Source organism: Trachurus japonicus, chromosome 5, assembly GCF_045865225.1.
Source record: "Trachurus japonicus isolate A0001 chromosome 5, Traja_1.0".
Taxonomy (NCBI): Eukaryota; Metazoa; Chordata; class Actinopteri; order Carangiformes; family Carangidae; genus Trachurus; species Trachurus japonicus.
This window is the reverse complement of record NC_140911.1, coordinates 11,649,332-11,668,033: the sequence shown is the minus strand read 5'-3', so window position 1 is coordinate 11,668,033 and position 18,702 is coordinate 11,649,332. Positions and strand designations below refer to the sequence as shown.

The window sequence follows — 18,702 nt, the reverse complement described above, 5'->3', positions numbered from 1 at the left end:
AACGCTGCTGTGTCATTTTATTTGATTGCAGGCTACAACGGGTCAAAATTGCTCATAAAATCAACGGTTGTTGAACAATTTCTCCCCTATCCACACAACAGAATGGACGCATCGAATGCTCGCTCGTTTCTTAGCAACGCATGGTCCAGGCGGGCGGTGATAAGCGTAACGCGAAGTGTTTTATGGCGAGCGGTTGAACCCCGCCTATTCAAACGAAGCGCTACGATTAAAACGAGCGCACCCTATCTGTTCTCGACGATGTAGGATTTACGGAAGAGGAGTCCCAGGCGTGGCTGAGGAACTTCCGTCTTTTACAGCACAAAAATGGTAAGTCTCCTCTTCTAAATCTCTCAAATATTTGTATTATTTCGCTGCGTATCTCTTCTAACTAATGCTACGTTCAAGGCGAGGTTAGCTAGCTAGCGCCGCGTTTGTCATAGGCGGCGTTGTTTTCAGGTCGGGCTGCAGGGAAATGGAAGAACGGGCATCCTTGACAGGGTTTGCAGAAACTTAAGTGATTGAGCTGAGCTGTCTTTTTCCTCTCGGCCTTTCTTGTTTCTCCTCGGTGCCGTGACTGACTGGTCGCTCCACCTCAGTAGCTCCTGTCAGCACACGACGGGGAAGCTGTGAATATGTCAATGACATAAATAGAGTGATGATAATAATGAAGCTAGATGAAAATGATTAGGATGAGATGAAATCTCGGTCATCTGAAGGCATCTCCTTCATTGACGGTAATGCAACTGAAATCATTCAGGCATTATTACACAGTCACTACCATTTGTTTAAAACCAGTTTTAACGACTAAACTGGCTTTTTATTGCTCTATTTTATTGATATAATGTTGGTATATGAGTGTCGTTATGTCATTACTGAGTTGTGGCCACTGCATCTCTGCACACAGATCATTTTAGTTCCTGATCACACACCTGACCTGCTATTTGACATGTTGAAGCACCCCAACTAGAGTGGGGGAGGTTTACTTTGCATGTACTGGGTCTGAATAACAAAAAACTTTGTTGTGATTTTTTTTCTTTCTTCTTTTTGTGTGTGTGCATTGATCCACATTGATGTTGTTCAACTTCTCCACAGACAGCGACTCTGCGCCCCTACCTAAACGCTGTGAGGGCCACCCTGCAGGCGGCTCTCTGCCTGGAGAACTTCTCCTCTCAGGTGGTGGAGCGTCACAACAAGCCAGAGGTGGAGGTCAGGTATGTTAAATAGCATAAAGGTTGGGGAACTGACAGCCCCCTCCCTCCCCATCCTCCCTTTGCTCTGCTTCCTCCTGTTTCTCATACCCTTAAGCTGTTTGAAGATCGTCACCTGCTGTCATACAAGTATAGACTTGTGCAAACTTGCATAAGAAAATCAAGGAGGGAAAAAAAATGACACAAGCATGGGCAAGGCCGGGGGCCACAGAGGGCTTGCTGCAGCCTGTTTTTCAGGGTCTGAGGCAAAATGATGATTTTTAATATTTTGACACCTGGTAAATGCAATAGTTTAGTTTAATCTGAAAATATGTTTTGCTGTGGTTACAGGAGCAGTAAGGAGCTTCTACTGCAGCCTGTGGTGATCAGTCGTAATGACAAGGAGAAGGTCCTCATCGAGGGATCCATCAACTCTGTCAGAGTCAGCATTGCTGTCAAACAGGTGACTGGTTTGTTTTATGAGTTGTTCACATCGCCACATTAGCCGCTGCAGTCTGGTGATGATGTGTATTAAAATAACAACCTCCGTTCTGACCGACTCTAGGCTGATGAGATCGAGAAGATCCTGTGCCACAAGTTCATGCGCTTCATGATGATGAGAGCTGAGAACTTCTTCATTCTGAGGAGGAAACCAGTAGAGGTAAGAGACTGAGTGGGGGAGGGGTTATCTGGGTCATATATATTGGGATGGAAAAGTGAGTGACATAAGAGGAATTACTGTACAATCAACAGGAAGAATAAAAATAAAATGAGGAAGAGTGCAAACTGTGTAGGTGGCTTTCGTCATATCGCTCTTATTGCACCGCTGTTAAAGAAACAGTATACAAATATAAAATAATACAATGGATATTTCTCATTAAATATTACACAAGATAATTATTTCAAACTCCCAACATGTTGACTCACTTTGTTTTCATTTCCTCTCTGTGATTTCAGGGATATGATATTAGCTTCTTGATTACCAACTTCCACACGGAGCAGATGTACAAACACAAGCTGGTGGACTTCGTCATCCACTTCATGGAGGAGATAGACAAAGAGATCAGTGAGATGAAACTTTCCGTTAACGCCAGGGCCCGTATCGTTGCCGAGGAATTCCTGAAAAATGTAAGAAACTTGGCTTGTTTTTGTTTTGTTTTTTTAAACTGGATGCAAATGTTGGACTGGTTGGTGTAATCGACAAATGTGTTTACATCTTTCTGTTGCTATGAAAGCAGAAAACAGAGAATAATTATGTTCTTTCTTCTCCACAGTTCTGATGAGTGTCTGTCTGTGGTCCCGCCACAAACCACGGGACACTGCAAGGACCAATCAGCACAAGAGTGGAGAACTGAAGGTGTGAACAGCCAATCACGAGGAGACAAGAGGAACGTGACCAATCTGGCGATGACATCCGTGTTGCACCCTTCTCGAGTATTTCCCTGTACTCATGAATATCAATGACTGTATATAATGAAATATTTACCAGTTTCATTTTCAGCCACTTAGAACAAATCCCCAATCAAAGGCGGGTCCTTAAAGTATTAATCGAGTTGATAGTCATGAGTACAGGGGTGTTGAGGATGTGCTGTTGCAAATAAAATGGCCAGGTTTTGTATTTTGTGTATGTGCGTCTGTATGTTCTGTCACTGTTGTTTCCAATTAAATCTCCAAAATTTCCCTGTTCAGGACGTTTGAGGAAATCGTCTGCGTGGTGTTACATCCCACACAGAACAAGAGCTGTCTGTAAAGAAGACACCAAAACCCATGTATGAAAAAAACTCAAAGATAATAAAACTCAGTTGTTTATACTTTTGTTGTTCAGTCATTCTGTGTGAGCAGCTCTGCTGTGGCCATACCTATAAATGGATTTGTTTTGCTTGTAAGGAACTTGTTTTTAGTCAGCACTTTGGCCACATCTCGTTCACAGTCACCTTGTTGTTTCAGCTGAGAGGAAGGGGAAGTAATACCTCTAAGCTGCAGACAGTGTGTGAACTATTTCTGTGTTTCTTCACATTCACAACTAAATTATAGTTTCAATTTTAAAAGTCATCTTCGTTTCCTCAGGGATACTTGTCTGAAATGTAACAAACCTGTTGCTCAAGGCCTGTAGGCAAATAGTCTTGCACAACTGCGCTGAAGAAATATTGGTTGAAGAACATTTTATATTTAACTCAACCACTACGACTAATCAGCCACTTTGGTTCAGATTCAGAGGAGGAATTACGTGATCAAACTTAATGCTTCACTTGTCTCCCATTATGTCAACACATCTCACCAGCAGCCACACAATCCACACAAAAAAAGTATCTTTGGTCTTAACAAACATCATGCCTTGGATTCCTAAAACTGTTTTCACTATTTTCTGACCAACCATTTCATAAACGGATACAAAAAACAGCAGATTAAGTGATTCTGAAAACAACAATCAGTTGAAACTCTAATAATTAAAGCCATTGAACACATCATTTGAAGGCAAAGACAGAATAGAAGATAGGTTTATAAAAATAACATCTTTATTACTGTGGAGTTGGGACATTGATTTTGAAATCATGACACACATCAGCATCAACAGCTTTGAGCTACTGTTGGATTTTCACATCTCCCAATTACTTTGTGTGCTCAGGGGTGTTCACAAAAAAGTAGTAAAGGCAGGTTTTTAAGTCATTGGAGGTCTGAGTGTAGAATAATCATTTAAATAGCACATCTATTCCAGGTGAGATCATACAGTTGCTGTGAATCACACAGCTACAGATAAACTTTGTTTTTACATAATCCATCCCCATGAACTTTAAAATTGAAGTGACTGTTTTCACCATAGAGAACATTAATATTGATAATTAGAATGGCAGAGTGCATTCATTCATACATTAATTCATTCATTAAATCACCACATTGTCCAATAGTATTAGTTCATAGAACAGTTTGGCGAGTAGGTTTGATAACCTTCAGATTGCACATCATCACTAAATACAACTTCGCGTGGAACAATAATTGCACAAAACAGTAACACGTCAAACAAATAGCAGGAAGTCACATGATCATTTGATGAAACCACATAATTAATACTTATATGATAAAATATGTTGCAGTAACCTTCAGTATAAATTCTACTGCTGCACAACATGTCAACACACTGAGACTGCAGTGAATATAATAACAAACAGACAAGAAACCGAAGTGACACCAGTGTTAAAAATTCCCTCTGTGCAAAAAGCTGTTTGAATCTGGGTTTTAACGCCATGTGGCTTTTAAATACGAGCAATGAGATCCAAACGTTGTGTTCAGGTTCCTTCAAATCCCAAACAAACAAACAAACAAAGAACAACAGAGTTTAAAAAGAGAGAGGTGTGTGTGTGTGTGTGTGTGGTAGAGGTGTTGAAGGAGGAGGAGGCACATTAGCCAGACAGATAGACAGCACTGTGAGCAGGTTGTGCAGATTAAAAAGGTGAAAAAAACAAACAACAAGGTTCATCACACAGGAGAGAGAAAGAAAGAAAGAAAGAAAGAAAGAGAGAGAGAAAGAAAGAAAGAAAGAAAGAAAGAAAGAAAGAAAGAAAGAAAGAAAGAAAGGTTCAACTTCATCCTCAGTGGATTGCAGCAGCAGTGTCAGAGGTGAGCAGGGACAGTCTGCAGGGCGTCTTGAGTCGTACGATGGACGTTCACGTTCTGCAAAGAGCGAGACAGCAGCGTCAGATCTCCTTCTGTGCACATACATGTAGGTCAAGTAAATATGGCAACACCAAATCTTTAGATCACACACTCACTGCAAAGGTGTGAGGCTGCATGTCACACTTGTTAACCCTTCATACTCTAGTGTACTCAATGTTACGCCCGTGGTGTTTGTGCAACTGTGCCGTCGGTGTCACTCAGAGCTCACCACGGATGGTGTTACCCTGGTTGTCTCATGTCACTTACAAAAAAACCTTAGATCATCTCTTATTTTTTGCTCACACACGTTTCCGACCAGCTGTCAACAATACGATCCAACTTTGATGCAGAAAATGTAATTTTGTTTGTAATAATTCAAGCACAGTTAATTATGTTTTTTATTCTGCTATTGAACATTTCAAAAAAATTTCCTTTGCAGACTTTTTTTCTGGATTAGTTTTATTTTTACAGTACAGCCAATATCATTTTTATTTCTAAGAGTGTTTTCTGCCCTTTAACAATGTGCAGTATTATATAAGAAGTGTACAGTTTGTAATCAGGCTTACTCAAGGCAGAAAGAAATCTGTGTGTGACACAGTGAGTGTTTTGTTCAGGCTGATGAATGGCAGCACTTTCTTATGCACCCCAGTGGAGTCTTTGCATATGAATGAATGGGGAAAATCTCTGAAGACTTCAGTTTGCACAGCAACATAAAAAGCAGGAAGGACACTGCCTTAACATCTCAGCTGTAGATATCACAGAAAGGAAGGAAATGACAGGGCAGGTTTGATCTCAGAGTAGCAGGAGTAAGAAATGTAAATCTCTGCAGTATTGATATACAGTATTTGATGTTACGGTATAACTTCAAGGTTGTGTTTACCAACCAAAGACCCTAACATTCACATATTCAAGAGGAGACGTGCTTTGATGCCAAGCTTTCTAAAATGAAGCACAAGAAGAGTGTGGGAGAGATACATGAAGTGGTGAAGTGGCGTTTATTCAGGGAACAGTAAACAGAAATATTTTCCTCTTGATTCTCATCAGTGATATGAACTTGATGTGACAACCTTCACATTATTGAACAAAAAAACAAACAAACAATAAAATTAAAGTATTTTTGTACTTCCAGGACCTTCATTAGACAGTTAGACATACTACAAAACTACCAAAGAGACTAAACAGATGATTCTTATGTGCAAAATGTAAAAAAGCACAGTTTTGTTTTGTGCTTGTGCCATATTATAAGGCTATGATTAGAGTGTTCTGACTCCCACCAACACAGATATAGTGATGAGACACTGGTAAAAATTAACATTAATCAACAGGCAAGAACAATGACAGAAGAAACTACACATGGATCAATGCTTCACGAGAAGGTGCTGCAGTTTCATTGCTTCACAGTTGGGATTTACAGCGTCCGTTCGAAAACACAGCCTTCGTCTGCTTTTCATTCATTCTCCAAAAATGGGAGAACATTCACGACACGAGAAGCGTGTCATAGGATTCGTAATGAAAAATTAGAAACTGGATTCCAGTCAATTACCAACATCATCACGTCTTTAAATATATAAGTGGAGGAAAAACAGAAGACGAAAGAGAAGAGAAATTCAATCAAGGGAAGGTGCAGAAAAAAAAAAAAAGATTTCTGAGTTTGGCAGGTACATTGTGCGTCAGAAGAGTATAGTGTGCATAATGAAGGGTAAAGTAGGGAAGGATAGGGGCGGGGGTGAGGGGCACTGCCTCATTGGTGAGCTGGCACTGTTAGCAAAGCCTCCTCTGACATCCGCGACACGTCTACGTTCTGTTTGTAAAAAACACAAACACAAAGAGGAGGAAGGGATCAAAACACACGGGAGACATGAAATTCACCACACACACACACACACACTGAGCGACAGACTTGGAAAGGCGCATTTAAGTTTACTACTTCACGTCTTTGTCCGTCTTTTGGCAGTGTTGTGTTAGCAGTGCCAGTCAGTAAGAAATTCAACCCCTGCACACTTAATCATTCGGTTAGCCTTTAATTTACAGGCCGTTAATTATGTGATAATGTCAAGAAATAGCCTATAAATAACAACTAATTGTGTCATAATGTCTAGAAATAGCCTATAAATAACAACTAATTGTGTCATAATGTCTAGAAATAGCCTAGAAGTAACGGTCAATTTCACTGTAATGAGAAAGAGAGAAATATAGGCAAGAAATAACGATTGATGGCGTCATAATGTCTAGAATGTTTCAGCTAAGCGAGTAATCTTGGCTCTCTCTCTCGCTCTCTCGTTTACTTTCTTTTTTATTCTAAATTTGTTTTAAATTGAGTGATTATTATTCCTTGTTTTGTTTTTATTTATTATAGTATTTATGATTAACTACCGGTATATTGTATTTTACAACTGTAAAGCACTTTGGTAGAAATGTGCTTTATAAATAAACTGTGACTTGACTAGAAATAGCCAAGAAATAACAGTCAATTTCATAGTAATGGCAAGATATAGTATAGGCAAGAAATAATGATTGACTGCGTAGAAATAGCCCAGAAATAACGGTCAGTTGCAAGGACTTGGTGGAGAAAAATTCTGGCTTTTCCCAAAAAATTCAAAGCATGAAAAGCATGTGTAGTCTTTTGCCTTTATAAAAAACGTGACATTATTATGAAATTGACTGTTATTTCTTGGCTATTTCTTGACATTGTCACGTAATCAATGGCCTGTAAACTAAAAGGTTACCAATCATTCTTTTACTTATTAGAAAATCAGGTGATTTCTCAGCTCCAACAACAAAACAAAAAACATCTTATATTTCATAACGAGCTCACTATTCCTTTAAGAATCTGTAACAGGGAGGTATATTTACCTAAAGGGTGTGTGAGTTCAAATGTGAAGCATTGGAAACATTAGTCATTGTTGGTTACGGTATGTTCTTTCATCCTGTAATACTCCAGGACAAAAACCTGCTTCCAGTTCATTAATATTCCACTGTGTGAAACTCACCCATCACCTGAAGCTATCTGTGACCTTGTGTGTGTGTCTGTATGTTTGTGTTGTTATACCCACCTCTGGTCTTTCTCTGTGTGTGTTGACTGCATCCACGTTTAAGCATATGGACTCCACTTTACAGCCTGAATACACAAGAAAGGCAACAATGTTAGTTCAGCAAACAGCAGAGTGCACTGTGGTATTGAACAGAAAACAGACTCGGTGAGAGTTGTGTGCTCTTGCTGGGAGAACAGTCCTACCGTAGGCCACTGGTGTTAGCTTCAGCACGGTGTGCAGCGGGCATTTCAGGTACGGCAGCTCCTCTGTGTGGAAAACAGATGCACAGACCAACAGTTCATGAGATTACCACAAAAACAGAGAAGTCTGATAATTGCTGTTCATTATTTCCACATTTGTCATATGTCATTTTATCATAAAATATTATTTAACAAGGTGGTAAGCTGTACTCTGCTCTCAGTCATGTGACCTGAAGCTCTGCGTTATGTTATACCGTTACAGTTAAAATTCTGAAAACACAAAAAGAGACTGAAGAAAAATAAATGATCGTTTTTAATTTGACACTTTTACTACACTACTCTGGTTTACAATATGAAAATCAGGTCAGTCAGCCAGGAGTGAGACATATTTCTCTATCTGAGCCCTATCGAAGTGTGTCACTGCTTCTCACAATAACTGTTACGTCTATCTTTTTCTGAACAGGGTGTAACTTTATTAAAAACATTACAGACATTCAACCACAGGAATTTTATTTGTGGCTACTAGCCAACACTGACCACTAGATTTTCTTTTAGCATTTCAAACTTCTTTCATTGTAGAGCTGTGTGTAGTGCATTGTTTTGCTCATTTGTCAGAAAGTACTTGGCATTAAAATATTTGCAGGGCAGCTCGAATGCACTCAACCGCCACAAATCGACCTTAATTCTGTCGTAATACTGCGGTGGTGACTGAGCTGTTATTTTAAGTTTATTAAGTACTATTTTTTCTGTTTTACAGTTCCCTCAAATGATTTTGGTGGCTTCTTTCTGGCTTCTCTTATGAAGAAGCGTGCAAAACAGGTGCTGTGCTTGTTTGTGGACATTGTGTCCTAAAGAAGCCAAAATACACACTCCTGCCTTAGGTTCAGCGTACGGACTAACCTGCTGTCTTATCCAGGAAATAGGCCAATAAGCAGCGCATGACGGCCTGATGACAGATGACCAACACGTTCTCCTGCCTCTCCAGCTCCATGATGACCGGCTCCAGTCGCTGCACCAGGTCCTCATAGGACTGAGGGAGAAGAGACATCAAATAAATCAGACAGATGGAGAGCAGGATGCAGCACTACTGGGAGAAGATTTCATTGCAGTAAGATGCTTTACTTTGAAACTGCTGACCGACAAATTATCATCACAAAACAGAGCCGGCATTATCCACATTTCTTTGTACTGAGGATATTTTGAGAACGTGTAAAAATGAACACACACTCAGAGGTCTGTTATTTTTAAACATGCAATTAATAGAGCTGGAAATCTTCATATTAAAATCCCAGTCAGTCGCCTTTTTCACACATTACACTGAATTATTAAATCAGGGATAAACAGAACAACATTTCAGCGAGTGGAAAAACTGATACAGTTTGTCTTAAACTAATTCTGGCTGGAACAAGATTCCCCCCAAAGCGCCACATCAGCCTGTCTGTGCAGACGACTAATGCCCACATCCATCTTCTCGCTTGAGATTAATGGAGAGGTAATGGGATGGACTAAAGGTGAGAACAGACCAGCGGGCATTCAGGCCCACAGTAAACACCCTGACCCAACATTTCTGGCACACACACACACACACACACACACACACAGATTAATGTGAAGTCTTTGTTTACTGTGATCTGGTGTAACGCCAAATCTGTCAGAGAGGCTGCTCATCCGAGCTAAGGCTCATTAGTAAGTGTATGTGGCCAGAAGCCATCTGGATACAATTTAATAGTCTGTGGTGTGTGTGTGTGTGTGTGTGTGTGTGTGTGTGTGTGTGTGTGTGTGTGTGTGTGTGTGTGGTTGCATGTGTGTGTGTGTGTGTGTGTGTTTATGAGAGAGAGCGAGTGTGTGTCATTATGTTCACAATGAAATTTTGAAATTCCAACATTCAAAACAGACACGCGGTCCAAGCTACGTCAAACACTGAATGACCACATTGTTTCTTTAGACAAAAACATAAGATGAAAGTTCAGCAGCTGACCTCTCCTTTGGGGTATCGATAGCGATATTTGTCCTGGTCCCTCAGAGCGAACTCCAGAGGATAGTTCCCCTGGATCTCCTCATACATCATCTCCTCGCACACACCCTGAAATAAATGACATCACACACACAGATTAAACTCCATTAACACTGCACTGATGTCGGCGCTTAGCATTCAAGAGCCTCCTACTACTTACTGCGTCAATCTCGTTCAGGACCTTCCACTGTTCGTAGGGCACGCTGAGCGCCTCGGCTGTCTGGATGGTTCTCTTCATCTGACTGGTCCACACCTTCAGGTCGCTGATGCCCTGAGCCTGGATGAACTGGCTCAGCTTCTTTGCAAACTGCGTGGAGGAAAGAAATAAAATCTACTTTTAGAAAACGTATCTAAAAGAAGAAATGTTTTCCTCTGAAAGAAGCAGCATCTTTTGTAGAAAAGGTTCGATTTACCTCCTTCCCTCTCGGAGTGAGGCCTGAGTCTCCTCCGATGCGCCCCTTCACATTGAGTTCGCTCTCGCCGTGGCGGCACAGGTAGATGGAGCGTGGCGTGATGTGGATGTTCATGAGGTAGTAGACGATGCGGCTCTGGATGTGGTCCAGTACTCGGTTCACCAGATAGCGCTGACCCACATCCATGATTTTAATGTAGGAGAGATCCCTGAGAGAAACCACAGATACATGAGTCACTGAGCCAAAAACAATGGATCTAATCACTGACCAGTCACAACAACCTTAGCAAATGCTTTACATTTTAAATTACTGAAATCATTTCCATCAGTGTTAAGGGATAGTTCAACATTTTGACAAACAGAGTTGTTTTTCGAGGCAAATGCAGAGACTGCTTGCCGAAAACTGCCCCCGAAGGAAACGTGCATCAGTGGTTTTACATGAATTTACCTCAAAAACAACTCTGTCTCGTAACATTCTGTTATTATCTCATAGCGTGGTGAATGTGCAGGTCACAACTTGTCCACGAGAGCGTTTTGGAGTTGTTGGATTGTGTATTTGATGAGGGAAACTAAGAAATCTCATGAGCCTCAGTAGCGTAGCTCTGAGCAGCTCGCGGCTCGGCTCTGCTCCGCCGGGATGGGACAATTATATGCCGATTAAAAATTTCAGCCGAGATAAGATATTAAAGTACAGCAGGAAGCAGAAGAAAATGCTAAAATGCTCCATGTGTTTGCTCTCTGTGCCTCAGCTTCCATCTCACCTGTCCAAAACTTCATCCAATGTCTCGTAGGAGTTTTCATAACACTTGATTCTCTTCATGAAATCCTCCACTGCTTCCTCTGTGTTACAGTTGGTGTAGTCAGGGCTGCCCAGTTTCACTTGCTGAGCGGAGAAACCACAGTGAGTGAGTTGAGTAAGAACATGAACAGCTATTCATTTTCCCCTGAGATAAAATAAACAAGACAAACACTCACCACAATGTTCTCCTGTATGACATCTGGGTCTTCACACACAGACTCCACAAAGAACACCTGAGACGGAAACGGGGAAGGACAACAAGTCAGGATTAGTATGAATGTCATATCAAGTAGTGATTAATGCCAGAGCAGTGATCCAACAACAGGTCACCTTAAAGCCGTTCTGCTCAGCAAAGTTGATGATGGTTTCTCTTCTTTCTCTGGTGGTGTTTGTTGCATCGAATACCTGAAACACACGGCAGGATATAAGACAAGTACAACAGCAAACGTTATACTTTATACAGTATTAAACATCAAATACAACAACCGAGATTTGACTTACAGCAACTTGGCCTCCTTCTTGTGTGAGGTATTGTCGCACATCGTTCAACGCTGCTGAGGCACATTGTCTGTTTGGAGAAAAAAGACAATGTTGGTCAATAATATCACACGGTTGGTGGTTTAATAAAATCAAATAAACAGTCAAAAAGGTCTGCAGCTGTTCTTACCGCCTGATCTTTAACCCTTCCTCATTGTCCGGACGGAAGAACTCAAAGGACTTGTAGATCTTGACACACTCTCTCCTGTACTGGCCAACATTGAACTCTGAGAAGAAAGATGGATGGGCGTCATTATAGATTATAGATGATTATCTCAATGAGCAAAACATCCCGTCGAGCCCTACCTCTGGTGGGCACCCCGATCCAGTTGAGATAGCGGGTCAGCTTCTTGGAGATATAGGTCTTCCCCCTGGCAGGAAGGCCCACGGTCACAATCAGGGTGGGACAGTTGGTCATACATACTGAAATGAGGGGGAGAAAAAAAAAAGCTTGAGTCATCATGTGCTGATACACATAACACAAATTATTCATGCAGCATGCGTAACGCCTCAGTGTGAGGATGACAAGTGACCTAAAGACGTTTTTCACTGTTGCTTCTGTCACCTTTAAAAATACAATCTTATACTATCTTGTATATGACATCATTTCATTATGATTCGACATTAACACTAAATAGATAGGTAATCCAGCGATATGAGCTACGAAGTCACATCACACCACTCTGAAAGCATTGTCACTGAGGAGCAGAGGTCACAGTGGGACCAGGACAGTTGTGAAACACTACACTTTAACTGCTCCAGACATCTGGAGAAAGCCGACAGCTGGTTTCCACACTCAGCCTCAGTGTGTGTGTGTGTGTGTGTGTGTGTGTGTGTGTGTGTGTGTGTGTGTGTGTGCACAGATGACTGGGTGAAGGAGCACAGCAGCAGTTTTTAAATGGGTGGTACTTCACTGTGTGAAATGTCTTGTTGTAAGATGCTGCTGCCCATCTGTGAAAATAGGCAAAAGGACTATAAAGTGTTAGAAATAACAAGGCTCCAGGCTAACTTTCTTTTACTAGGAGCACAGTGGCCCCTCACTTTAAATTTTTGGAGTGCAAACACAGAATCTAGGGGAAACCGATCGACTTGCAGAGCAAATATTCACTTTTCCTTTTCATTCATGATCCTCATACACCTTGGCCTGCCACCTGTATGACAGATTCCAGATTATGCAGCAACAGCAAATTGCGTGGTTGCATGTGTGCAAGTAGATGAAAAATGTACTTGCACCGTCTCAAATTTTAGGGGCAAAATGTCCCCATTTTGGAGCAGTCTGGAGCCCTGAATAAGGTGCAACGGTCTGTCCAACCTCAATAATTCACATTTTAGAGCAGCACACCATCATCAAACTCAATCACCGCCTATGCTTGTTATTTCAACTGCACTTTTGACTCAGTTGGTTCAACAATGCCTCCTCGGTAAGGAGAGAGAGAGGGGCCAAACAGAGGAGGGACCACCGGTGAACCGCAGCAGCAGTAGCACATCCACCACCCGGCACATCGCTCACATGACTGCGGGGATACAATCCCTGTTTACCAACACCTGCCTGGGGCTTGAGTTGGCACACACAGGAACAATGAGAGAGACAGACAGACAGACAGGCATCCCCCCTGTGCCAGTCCTGCAAGCAGCCTTCCCTGCACTGCATTATCATGTGAATCCTTACATAACTGTGAGGACCAGATGGCTAAAGCAGGAGCAGCAGCAGCAGCAGCGAGGCATCTCAACGGATATTGATTCAGACAGAGGAACAGGTTCGCGTTCATTAGTCAAGTCACCGCTGCTGGTTAACGCAGCAGCAGCAACAACAAACAAAAAAACCTCCCGGAAGACACGGAGTATCTATGAATATACACGGGTAAAGCGGCTGTACAACAAAAGACTATCTTGTCGCCACGTCGTCGTCCGTACGTACGCACCCTTCCTCTGAGAAATGTGTTTTTCTGGAAGGCCATTTTTGTACGGCATCCAGATCTTCTTCAGCGGGTTCTGGGTGAGTTCCCGCGGGTTCGACGGCGGCGTTTTGTCCTCCATCATGCCGTCTGGCGGTGAGGCGGAGGTGGAGGTGGCGGCGGCGGGAACACGGGCTCTTTTCCCGTGATGCTGCTCTGAAGGTGACCGGTGTTTCATCCGCGCTGCTGCTGCTCCTGCTGATGGACAGAGAGAGAGAGCGAGCGACTACGGCGCCGGCTAATCGCGCTGCTCGGTCGGTGCCTCTCTCTCCGTGCTCCTCCGCCGTGACGTCACCTGGCCACAGTCGAATTCACCAACGGTTACCGTGGTGACGACAGTACGGGCGCAACGACTATTCCGCCGCTCTACCGTAAGTAACGTAAACTGTGCGCACCAACAAAATACAAGAAATGAGCAATAAGGGCCCTTTTCCAGACAAAACAAGGCAGTTTTTTGTTGTTTATTCTTTCTTTTTTAGCGTAACAACTTAACAGACGCTGCATGGAAAGTGCAAGCCATATGTTTGTTAGTGTCGGGGTACCCACCTGCTCTGCTGTTCTGCGCAATCTGATGCACAGATTTATGTGTAGGGCGTCAGAATCAGAGAATGAATTTATTAATGTGTTGGTTAATCCTGTACGCAGTTCTGTAAGATTTTCGTCCAGACTGTGGAACCATTTTAGAACATGTTTGTATGCAAGCCTACACTGAATAGTGGGGAAAGCTCTGTACTCTGTATTTTGTGTTTTTTTTATTTATTCTGTCTTTGTTTTTATTATCTTATTCTGCTTTTATGGTGATATGGATCCCCTTGGGTCTGAAATAAAGATTTAATAAATAAATATGGGAATGCTAGGACTCTCACATATGAGATTAGATGAGATCAACTTTATTGTGCCCAAGGGGGAAATTTGTCTTGGGCGAAAGTGCATACAGCCACGTCTCCCGTCAGTTACAATAACAGACAATACAGCATTGCCATAATAACATTCACGTCTGCCAACTAAGTCATAATATTGCACCATCCTTGTCCTATAACAATAACAGACAAACCGACACATATGACACACTGACTGACATGTCCTAACAGGAAAATTAACACTAATGATGGCAACATGGAAATAAGAGCCATTGTCATCATATTGTACGACTCCTCAGCCAAATGCAGTATTAGTATACAGTATTAATTAACCTGTATTCTTTTATAGTAATAATTTTCAAGGAACAGAGATTCAGCATTATTATCATAATGAAGAGATAGTGAAAAGTGAGATAAAGTGTCACCAACATACTCACTTTATGATGCTGCTATGGGGAACATGTTAACAAAATGTTGTCTCTTTATTGATCTTAAAGTTGCCTACACCTATAATGGGTGGTTTGGAGACTCCACATTAAACCATATTGTTGTGTTATTTCAAGTAGACATAGCAGTCAGCCTTTCTGTATGAGCCTAATCACTCTTCTTGTTGCACGGACTTCATGTCATTTTCAGTGTAGCTCCGTCTAGGCTTCAACAACAGATGTCTAATCAGGAAGAATAATTCAAAACACCTGTGTGGGTGTGCATGGCCATTAAACCACTTTTAGCACCTCTTCATTGTTTCTGTATTGTTCGACCTTATTTAGCTGACAGAGTTGCTGTAATAATTGCTTAAGACTTGAGCCCTGGCTAAGTTTACCGGTTACACAGGACTGCGCTTGCAACACACAACATTAAACCGGAGGATCAGTGGAAACAGGTCTGTGTTTTTTACTCAAATGTGTCTAGAGCAGCGTTGTTAGATCCAAATCACCTGTATGGGGATCAGCCCTTTCTCTTGGCAGCGCGAGTTCTCACAGATAAAATCACAAATCACTCAATGACAAAAAAAATAAAACGTCTTAATCCTATTCTTATTATTACACATTACATGTGTTCTTTAACACATCAAATCAACTTTTAAATTGGCATTTAGCATTTACACTTACACAGAGGCTAAAACTGTAACTGCTTACAATCACCATCAGATGGCAGCGATAGCCTACTCTCTTCCTCTTTCCCTCTCTCCCTCTCCCTCTCCCTCTGACCCAGGCTTGTGAACTTCCAGTAAGTAAAACACCTGTGATGCTTGTCAGCTCTGAAATGAATCCTTTATTTCCTCAAGTTGTAATTCTTGTAATGTTCAGCAACACAGAAAGAAATCCACACTGCACTGACGAAGTGTCAACAAAAACTGGACATTTTAAGACACAGGATCACAATGCGCAGGTGTAATAAAGTGGAAAGTCACTGTATATTTTCAGGCGACCATACCTATCTGTTCATTTGTGTGTCATTGTGTGTGTGCTCCTTTTGGACCATCTGACACACTCTTTATATTGAGCTTTAGAGTCGGTCTTGGTGGTGGAGCAACAGGGCCTGTGACCTAAATATGATGAGAAGGAGGTTTTCTAATTAAATAGCTCCTACACTCTCTCAAATTCCCTGACTGCTAGTAGACCATAATATATGTCAGCTTCATCAGGTCCACAAATAAATGGCACACTAACCAACTAAAGCCTATATTTTTAGCCTTTTTCAAGGTAAAATAAACACACTGCAGTGCAGAGTTTTGACAGCTCCACACACACAAACAGTGTTTTAATGTAATCTACACAGAGCTTTTGGAGAAAGAAGCTGCAGACTATTAGTCATTCACATACGATCTGCATTGAATGAAATGTGCCAGATAGTTTCCAGTGGGGGTAAATGATTTATCTACCCATGCTGTAGGCTAATACACAACACTGGAACATGAACAGGAAACAGATCTGAGCTCCTCCTCCTCCTCCTGCCCCTAGCCACAGCTGCCAGGCTCTGATTGCAGCCTTCAGCCAGAACCGAGCTGGACAAGTCACTTCCCTGTATGGTCTGTTAACACTGCACTCACTCGGCAGTAAAGCAATGCCCCACTATGAGGGGAGACGTCTTACGCTCATGAACCCACCATCAGTGTTCAGAAATACATGGGTGATGTTGTGCGTGTGCGTGTTGTGCTGCAGAACAGGGGAAGCTGTGCAATCTCATCACAACAAACAGCCATAAAACGCAAAACACCGACCTCTGCAACAACATCCACATTATCATCAGTGTCGCCTATATGCAAAATGACAGTTGTAATAACACAGTGATAACCGAGCAGTCTGCCTTCCGTGTCTACACGAAGCCTGATTTGTTTTTATAAATTCCTCCAGCAATAAAAAGCCCACACATCTGCCTGTCTTCTCCCCCTGCGTGTGTGTTAACGCACAGCTGTTTCCCTCACGTATGCGACTGGGTTTCTATTAAATAACAAAACACAGAGTGTCGCCTGTTGTTGTAATGTGGGGTAAAGGTGACAGCTCCACAACACACCGACAACAGCACATCGACTCTTGTTTACGTCTTGTACGGCTGCACGTCCTGCCCGTCGCTGCTCGACTCTCTCTGCCATCCGCTCCTCCTCGGATGCACAATTAAAAAAACAAACAAAAAACCTCCAGTATGCACACATCTAAAAACCAAAAAAAAAGCCCGTAAAAGCGACTCGTCTCACCCGGTCCCTCCCGGTTGTGTGTAAGCTTGGGTCGGCTGGAGCAGCCTCTCATCATGGGCGTCTGTCTGATGGAGCGCAGTGCCTGGCGGTGCGTACGTGCGTCCAACAGGAGCCTGCCGACAGTTGCACTGATGCTCGCTGTGCACACACCCACCGTGTGTATGTAAGGACCTTGGGCCGGAAGGAAAGCTTTCTCCAAAACTGGATGTAATGAGGCAGCAGCTATACCTGCCCCCCTCGCACCCCTCCCTAGACCCCACCCACCATTTGACAGCTGAGAAATGTCCCAGTCAGTCTTTACAGTACTTGAGAAGTGCATGACATTGATGATTAAATTTAGGATACTGCATATTCTGAAGAAAACCTTACAATGTAGTAATACAGTTTCATCACAGGTTAATCAGTTATAGAATAGGAAGTCATACTTTCAGGTCAGTAGTTAAGATTGTATCTATGTTATTCATATTTCTTATGTACTGTACTGTACTGTACTCATGTCTTATTGTAAATGAGATCAGTGTGACTTCCTTTTCAAAAAAACAAGTACACACCTGACAGGATACTTCCCCGAATGACACAATGTTAAAGGTTTCACTTATTCACAATTTACTGTCTAGAGTTTAGTCCATGCAGGAAGAGAGTAGGAAGAGCTGCAGCGTTTCAGGAACTGTCCAACTTGCAGAACTTGTTTTGCTGTGATGTCTTTGCAAAGTATTCACTCCACTTTGTGTCTGACAAGTTTGCATCAGGATTAATTGGGCTATTGTGACGCAAATAAACCAAACACAGACTGACTGGTGTCATAATTGGAAAGAAATCAATCAACATGCACTCCTGTCTCGATGATTCATTGCAACCAAGCTGTCCAACACGGATCAATCAAGGTGTGTTAAGATGTGATACCTGATAAAGCCTCTGAAATCTCAGACATGTTTAGTGAGCGATACTGTACTAATCACAGTAGAAGTTAAGCACTTAATATACCCCAAAGTACAGGGATATGTCAGATGAGACAGATGTTAGTGATGGAAACATACAAAAGGTCTGTGAGTTAACGTTTCCCCTTCCTCTGTTGACAGAAGAGCCCAGAAGTGGAAAGTGTTTACACCCCAATATCAAAGAGTCATTGTCCCTTTAGTGTCTAAAACATAAAACATAAAAAGGCACATGTGGATGTGGGGCTCTATTTACTCCATTTAATACATTATTAAATGTTATATTACAACTTTGTAGGCCAGGATAATTACAAACACACATGCATGCACGCACACACACACACACACACACTAACCTGACAGCACTGTGACCCTCTGGAGATGATATGAGCACCATGTGACCCGTCTGTGAGGACTTGAGG

At 42.1% G+C, this 18,702-nt stretch overlaps 3 protein-coding genes across 6 annotated transcripts in view; 2 read left to right on the top strand and 1 right to left on the bottom strand.

Moving 5' to 3' along the window:
* The window catches only part of LOC146987151 (RNA-binding protein 38-like), a 212,487-nt gene that overhangs the window by 28,950 nt on the left and 164,835 nt on the right, over positions 1 to 18,702 (top strand). The window lies entirely within an intron of this gene.
* On the top strand, positions 290 to 2,998 carry LOC146987172 (actin-related protein 2/3 complex subunit 4). Its single transcript, XM_085776222.1, has 6 exons — positions 290 to 327; positions 1,093 to 1,211; positions 1,539 to 1,650; positions 1,753 to 1,848; positions 2,145 to 2,315; positions 2,462 to 2,998. The coding sequence occupies exons 1-6, from the start codon at positions 325 to 327 to the stop codon at positions 2,465 to 2,467; spliced, it is 507 nt and encodes a 168-aa protein (XP_085632348.1). The 5' UTR covers positions 290 to 324; the 3' UTR covers positions 2,468 to 2,998.
* Positions 3,948 to 17,482, bottom strand: pfkfb4a (6-phosphofructo-2-kinase/fructose-2,6-biphosphatase 4a). Of its 4 annotated transcripts, none has more exons than XM_085776214.1 (14): positions 17,346 to 17,482; positions 12,139 to 12,255; positions 11,963 to 12,059; positions 11,797 to 11,863; positions 11,626 to 11,700; positions 11,472 to 11,528; positions 11,258 to 11,379; positions 10,498 to 10,705; positions 10,245 to 10,391; positions 10,049 to 10,153; positions 8,971 to 9,100; positions 8,074 to 8,136; positions 7,892 to 7,956; positions 3,948 to 4,856 (listed from the first exon to the last, which is right to left on the bottom strand). In XM_085776214.1, the coding sequence occupies exons 1-14, from the start codon at positions 17,398 to 17,400 to the stop codon at positions 4,797 to 4,799; spliced, it is 1,368 nt and encodes a 455-aa protein (XP_085632340.1). In that variant the 5' UTR covers positions 17,401 to 17,482; the 3' UTR covers positions 3,948 to 4,796. The 4 variants fall into 4 exon arrangements, with proteins under 4 accessions (XP_085632340.1, XP_085632338.1, XP_085632339.1 ...); XM_085776212.1 differs by lacking the exon at positions 17,346 to 17,482 and adding an exon at positions 13,755 to 14,009 and having other exon boundaries at positions 4,734 to 4,856; XM_085776213.1 differs by lacking the exon at positions 3,948 to 4,856 and adding an exon at positions 5,802 to 6,639.